The 7309-nt window shown below is 46.7% G+C and overlaps 1 protein-coding gene across 1 annotated transcript; it reads right to left on the reverse strand.

Annotated features, from left to right (window-relative positions):
• Window positions 1-794: 794 nt before the first annotated feature.
• Window positions 795-2521, reverse strand: Rps23 (ribosomal protein S23). Its single transcript, XM_005065675.4, has 4 exons — window positions 2380-2521; window positions 1860-2019; window positions 1098-1218; window positions 795-986 (listed from the first exon to the last, which is right to left on the reverse strand). The coding sequence occupies exons 1-4, from the start codon at window positions 2381-2383 to the stop codon at window positions 840-842; spliced, it is 432 nt and encodes a 143-aa protein (XP_005065732.2). The 5' UTR covers window positions 2384-2521; the 3' UTR covers window positions 795-839.
• Window positions 2522-7309: the final 4788 nt, after the last annotated feature.

The raw sequence follows: 7309 nt of genomic DNA on the forward strand, positions 1-7309 counted from the left end.
AGGTATAATCTCCACCTGAGACAATGGAACACCCTGTGGTCACCAAGGTTTAAAATCCAAGGTAGTCAACAGTGAGCCTTTGCAGATGGAAGAATGGTTTGAGCCCAAAACACTGCCAAGTAGCAAGACCAAAGCTGCCATGGGTCATTTCCCTTCACCAATCCACTTACTGCAGCAGGTGATCTAACTCTGGTCCTGCAGCTTGCAAGGACCCCAGCAGCCACCTTCATTGTCTGAGGTTAAAATGTAGTTATCTCCCTTGTTGAAAACTTCCCCTCTGTGCCCCAAACTCCCCCCTTAACTATCCAATGCACATTTGAACTGCTGGGGTTGCAACCCCTCCCATACACTCAAAACACTCCTCCTGCCTCAGCCTCCCAAGCGTTGGAATTACAACCCCACACAACAGGCAGTTTTATCCACCCCGGTGACTGACCCTCAAAAGACTGCATGCTAAGCAAATTCCCTACAATGTTCTCACACCCTTACCCTAGCCCTTAGTAAACACAGCAAGTTAGAATTTTCATAAATACTGCTTAAAGACACATCCATGATACTCTATTAAAACTTACAACTGCCAACTAGCTATAGAAATTCAATGCATATTTAGAATACTTTACATGAAGACACTGGTTCATTTATTACAGACTAATTTACTACACTGCAGAATAAGGGATGCTATGTTGTCTTAATACAAACCACACTTACAGCACAAAGCGTTTTAGCAACTGTCTCCTCAAACAGGTAAAGGCCAAATATTTTTGGAGATTCAGGACAGGAATTAAGACACAAACTTTTCGGAATATGAAAATTTATTACTGTGTATCCACTGTCAAAATTTAGGATCTTGGTCTCTCCTTCTTGCCTTTGTACAGGGCCAAAAGGGACACATTGGCTACTTTAACAACCTTAAAGCGGACTCCAGGAATATCACCTACAGCATGACCTTTTCGCCCAAACCCAGCAACCAGAACTTCATCGTTTTCCTGAAATAAAATAAAGTCCATCTTAGTATTCAGAAGCAATTAAAAGCATAATAATGAAAGTGCCCCTTGCCATATTAAAAATAAAAACAAAGCAAAAACACTGACACTCACCTCAATGAAGTTCAAGCAGCCATCGTTGGGCACAAAAGCTGTGATCTTCTTGCCATTCTTAATGAGCTGCACCCTGACACACTTCCGGATAGCGGAATTGGGCTGTTTGGCTTCAACCCCTCTGTAATGTCAATGGCACACGTGAGCAAAGTTTCTGAAAGGATTACAGTCCCCACCCTCTCAATCTAGTCTCAGATCCCATGACTTCAACTATCTTTTCCTTTGGCCCGCGTTTTTCCTGAACAGCAGAGAGAACCCCCAGCTCCTGTGGAGTTCCAAAAATGAGTAAACAAAGGATTACAGTTTTCACTAACCTGCCAAAACTACATAAAGATCACCATTTTAACGTCAATGCTTCACTCAAGGTCGGACGTGGTAGCCTACACCTCTCAATCCCAGCAGTAAGAGGCAAATGGAGCTCTGTGCTGTCTGGGCCAGCGAGGGTTGTACAGAGAAACCCCGCCTCAAAAATTCAAAAGCCCAAGTGTCAATACATCAGCTGCATCTCACGTAAGGCAATTTCTCACACACACTCCCAATTTTTAATAACGTACCAGCTGGTTCAGGTACGTTTTCAACAGTTCTCACACGGTTGGACATGGGCCTTACTATCAAAAACCTACTCCTACTCCTTCCAGAACAATGCTGAAATTTAGAGCTTTCGCCATCTAACTCTGAGCACTAACTGTAACGAGGGTACCTTCCAGTCTTACTCGCCAAAAACCCAAACCCGCGAGACCTGGGGGGCAGCCTCTCACTTACACTTTTTCCAGCACAATTCCCTTCGCATGAGAGGCACCTCCGAAGGGGTTGGCCTTCAGGGCTGTGCCCAGGTGGGCTTTCTTGTACTGCTTATCATGCCACTTCTGGTCCCGTCGGTGACTGCGGAGCTTCCGGGCAGTACGGAGACCGCGACACTTGCCTGGGGAGAAGACGTCCCTGAGTCCCTTGCAAGCCCGCCCGAGCCCCGGCTGGGGGGCCCTTTACGCCGGGGTCCGTGGGCCAATCGCCCTCGCAGTTCCCTAACTGGAGATGCACCATCACTCCCAGCAGCTTGTGCAAACTCCCAATAGTCAAGGCTCCGGAGCGGCTGCGGCCACCGGGCTGGGCCGCCCCGTAGGCCGCGTTGAGCGCCCCGGCCACGTGCCCGCGGGACGAACCCGCTTCAACCGGCTTCCGCCCCGCTGCAGCCCGGCTCCCCGCCCCGCCGCCCTACCACGGACTGTGCCCCGAGCCCCCAGGGCCCTCCCGCAGACGCTCAGGCCGACCCCGCGCTGCTCACCCATCTTGACGGCGCCACGGAACCGAGAGAAAGAGAGAGACGGTTCAGGAAGGACCCACAAGCCACTGCGTGAAGCCCCGCCCAGCCGAGGACCCCGTGAGGTCGTCCGAGCGGCGCCTGTGCCGATATGGGAGTTTCCTTAGGAAACGACTCAGTTACTCCACTTTTCCGAGACACATTCTGATTTTATTTAATTTTTATCAAATTCAAAGACGTCTAGTTTACGTTGTCATTTCTTTTGGGGGCAAATAACAAGGCTAGAGGTATGTGGACTACCAATCCCAGAAATCTTTGCGCCAAATGCTCACTGCGCAGGCGTTCTCGGCAACCCCACCCCCCACCCCCACCTCCCCACCCCCCACCCCCACCTCCCCACCCCCCACTCCCTGGGGCGGAGGCACAAGGATGGGCGGCGCTGGTTCGGAAGAGGCGGAGCGGGACGTCCGGGACGTCACTGAGCGGCGTTGTCAGGAAAAGAGCCTTCTGAGCTCGGCTCGCGGTCAACGTGCTGCACAGTAAATTGTAAATGTTAGTGAGGCAACGATGCGGTGATGAAAAGCATCCAGCCAGGCTTTAGCTTTAAAGAGTGAGCTGACATTTGCTGGTCGTGCGTCCTCGCTTATTGTACCTTTACAACCCGAGTGTCTCCCGGAAACTGACATAAATATAAGGGTTTTCTGGGATGCTGAGTCACTTAACAACAAAAATTTTGATAGCTTTGCACTGGGGATTTGCCAGTTAAGAGAATGAAGATTTCTGCTCATGTAAAGTTCATGTTTTAGGTGTGAAGGGACTGACAAATGTTATAGAAAAATGCAATTTAGTAGTGCGGGAGGTGGCTTTACCGGGTATTTTAATAACTCATCTCTGTGGGTTACATTTGAGCCGGGAGCACACATTTCGCATAGGACACAGTCTTCCAGAAAGGGTGGTTCTCTGGCAGTAGAGCGAGCAGGGAGATGGGTGAATAGAGCAGAGGTGCCTCAGGAGGCGGGGGCACAGGACTTAAGTGCAAGGAAGCTTCCTAAACTCCTGTGCTGAGCAAGTGCTGCTCTAACGTTTAAACTGGGGGATTCTTGGATATGATTTGTAGTTTTCTGAGAGGGACAAAGACAGGATCCTGGAACCATTTAGGAAAGTGTAATTGTAAAAGGAGAGGACTCGGATGTGCTCGGGACGTGCTGAAGTCACTGGGTTGGCTTTAGTGGTTTGTGGGAAAGCCAAGGAGCTTTTCTGAGACCTGGATCCTGTGGGGGGACTGGAATGTTGCAGGTCCAAAAGGCAAGTTACCTTATCTTGAGCTCTTCTTAGCCCTTTGAACAACCTTTCCTTGCCCGCCTCTGTGTTGGAATTAACATCTTGTGACTAATACATAAAAACCTGTTTCCACCAAGCAATCCGAAAGCTGAGAATGTCATCAGATAGCATCTTGGACCTATGTATCACCCTCTCTGGTGTACCCACCAATCTGTTTTAAACTTACCTTGATTTATGACTTTCTGTTCTGTAAAACTGTAAAAACTTCATGTAACTGCTTCTGAATGGGAACATGGAACTTGGGGTAAATTAAATTTGTATTCCTGGACCATGGTCACTCAAAGTGGCTCCGGAATAAGCTGTCCCCCATTCCCTTTAAAATGAGAGCTGTGACTTTTACACCGTCCGGAGCTAACTACTGCCCCCTTGATTTTGCACTTCAGCAACTGTATTCTCCAGCGAGAGATGCTGAAAAGGGTTTCTTGAGACCTGGTGTCGTGTGGTACAGGCTGGCCTTGTACTGATCCTCCTGCCTCAGTTTCCTGAGTGCTGTGATGCAGGCCTGAAGAAGCACACCCGGTTGTACGGGGAAATCAGATGCTCGGTTTCCCATCCAGGGATGCGAAGTGGGTGAGTAGACTCAAAACTCACAAAATCATGAGCAGATACTGAAAACTATGGCTCTGAATGATAACATGGAAAGAGAAACAGTGCATGACCTTAAGGAATGCTCGGCAGAGGGAAAGAAAAGGAAAAGAGCCATTTGCCACCTTCTTCCTCAGCACCACGGGGGACAGACACACGTCTACATCTGCGTCCTCTAGTCAAATGGTATTATGGTGTAGACAGCAGGTACCTTCTGTTTTGGAGATCTCTGAGACATATGAAGACCACCATGACGCTATCTCTCAGATAAATACATAGTTGGAAGTCAGTAACTCCTTTTACAAATGGCTCAGTCAGTGGTCAGTTGATAGCATCATTTTGATGTCAGCAAGCCTTCGTGTCCTTTGCCTAGACAAGGCCAGAAGGCTCCTGTCATAAGAAGATCATTTTTTACAGCTTAAAGAAGCTAGCCAGAAGCAATATTCAAGAAAATAACTATCTCTTTAAAAAGCGATGTACTAAACCAAGAGTCCCTTATTCCATGCAGTTGATCACAGACTCTCAACTAAGCCTGCCTACTTTCTGAGTTCTAACTTAACAGCATAAATTTTGTTTCCTCTTTCCGATCTCTCTTTTCTAGACCCAGACCAAATCCTGGTCTTGACTATCATGACAGTCTAAGCACCCATCTCCACTGAGCTGTTCACAGATTCCCATTACTGAGCTTGCCCTCTGGTCTGCTGCTAAGATCCTGCCTGAGCTGTGATTATTTTTTCTCTCAAACCCCAATACAATTGTTCTGGAGTCTCCCTCCAAGACTGCCTGTAAATTATTTTTATCAGTAAGACAATCAGCAGAAGGAGATACTACATCCCCAATGACTACTGAAAGAGTTAATACAGGCTAGGAAGAGAACAGTAATTTCCAGATGCTAGATGCTAAGAGATTGAAGAGATGTTAGTCAAAAGATAAAACAATACAGTGATAAGAAATTCAAGAACTGTACTGGAGATCCACCATGGAATGCCTCACCGTCCCTGGGGATTGGAGAGTGGAGTTTGGGTGGGGACTGGGGGGACCCCTGGTGGCGGGAGGGGGGGTGAGAGGGAGCTGGGATTGACATGTGAAACAAGATTGTTTCTAACCTAAATAAATAATATTAATTTAAAAAAAGAAATTCAAGAATTGTATAGCATGGAGAGTGTACTTAGTCATACTATGTACTTGAAATTTGTGCTGGGCAGCAATGACACCTTTAATCCTAGTACTTGAGAGGCAGAGGCAGGGGGATCTCTCCGTTCGAGAACAGCCTGGTTTACAGAGTGAGTTCCAGGAGAGCCAGAGCTAAACAGAGACACCCTGGTGGGCTTTTTTTTAGGGGGGGGGGGAGGCAGAAGGGCTGGAGAGATGGCTCAGAGGTTAAGAGAACTGACTGCTCTTCCAGAGGTCCTGAGTTCAATTCCCAGCATCCACATGATAGCTCACAACCATCTTTAATGAGACCTGGTACCCTCTTCTGGCATACAGGTATATTGTATAATAAATAACTAAATACATACATATTATATATGTATATGTATATATATCATGTTACATACCATATACGTGCTTAACTATTTGATCAAATACTTCAAAAATAATTTAAAAAATTATTTCTCTGATTAAATTGCATCACCACCTTAACACTAAAAGTAAACCCTCAAATATCTTAATGACTTAAGTATCTACAACAAAATTTAAAAGAAAAAATTGATATATATCTATTTGAGCTTGGGAAAGGAAAATATTTTTGTAAGGAAAAATAATTTGATCATATTAAAATTAAGAACCTCCATCGGAAACACCTGAAAAAGCTGGATAGCTCAGTGGTAGAGCACGTCCATAGCATGCACAGTGGCCTGGGTTCGATCCCCAGGACTGAAAAAGAAATCTGAAAAATAAAACTTATAAACTGGGGTTTGGTGTTCAGTTGCACAACTGCTGATAGGTTGACACTTAGAAATGTTTATGCAAGCTTCCAGCAGCATCAGGTAAACAGGCCGGCTTCCCGGCCTGTGCTCCAGTGACTGCAGATCGCCTGGGACCTGCACAGAGCTCCCAATCCCAGCGGGAGCCAAGCACCCCAGACTCCGGATCTTTGCTCACACCAACGAGACCAGGAAAGGAGAGGAGGCTGGGAGTCCAGGGAAGCGGCGGTTCTTCCAGCAGCATCAGGTAAACAGGCCGGCTTCCCGGCCTGTGCTCCAGTGCCTGCAGATCGCCTGGGACCTGCACAGAGCTCCCAATCCCGGCGGGAGCCAAGCACCCAGACCCCAGGTCTTCTCTCCCACCAACGAGACCAGGAAACCAGAGGACCCAGGGAGACCAGGGGAGTAGCTGTTCTGGATCAAGTACAACAGGACCCAGGATAGGGTCCAGGGGACCAGGTAAGAGGATAAGCGCCCCAGATTCCTGTTCTTCTTCTCCACCCACGGGACCAGCATTCGGACAAGGAATAGAAGAACCACCAGATTATTGGACTTGCTAGCACCCACCAAAAGGGAACTCTGGTCCCCAGATCAGTAAGGGGCTCTTTCTGCACCCACTAGAAGAAGAGATGGGAAAGAGACAATACAAAAACACAGTCAGCAACAGAAAAACAAATATGACACCGCCAGATTCTAGAGACTCCACACCGCAAGACCCCAACATTCCAATGCGGACGAAGCAGAAGAGAACGACCTTAAAAGCACTTTCATGAAAATGATAGAGGCCCTAAAAGAGGATATTGGAAAATCCCTCAAAGAAATGGAAGAAAAAACAAACCAAAAAATGCAAGAATTGGAAGAAAAAACAAACCAAAAAAGGCAGAAAATGGAAGAAGAAATGAAGCAAAAAATGCAAGAAATGGAAGAAAAAACAAAGCAAAAAATGCAAGAATTGGAAGAAGAATCATACCAAAAAAGGCAGGAAATGGAAGAAGAAACAAAGCAAAAAATGCAAGAAATGGTAGAAAAAACAAAGCAAAAAATGAAAAAAATGGAAGAAGAAACAAACCAAAAAAGGCAGGAAATGTAAGAAGAAACAA

This window comes from Mesocricetus auratus, unplaced genomic scaffold (assembly GCF_017639785.1).
Source record: "Mesocricetus auratus isolate SY011 unplaced genomic scaffold, BCM_Maur_2.0 Super-Scaffold_100020, whole genome shotgun sequence".
NCBI lineage: Eukaryota > Metazoa > Chordata > Mammalia > Rodentia > Cricetidae > Mesocricetus > Mesocricetus auratus.

What these genes read in the sequence shown, in the direction of transcription:
- Rps23 (XM_005065675.4), bottom strand. An exon ending in GGAATTGTGCTGGAAAAAGT is followed by an intron (nt 1,219 to 1,859) that starts GTAAGTGAGAGG and finishes TTGACATTACAG; the next exon opens with AGGGGTTGAAGCCAAACAGC. An exon ending in GCTGCTTGAACTTCATTGAG is followed by an intron (nt 987 to 1,097) that starts GTGAGTGTCAGT and finishes ATTTTATTTCAG; the next exon opens with GAAAACGATGAAGTTCTGGT.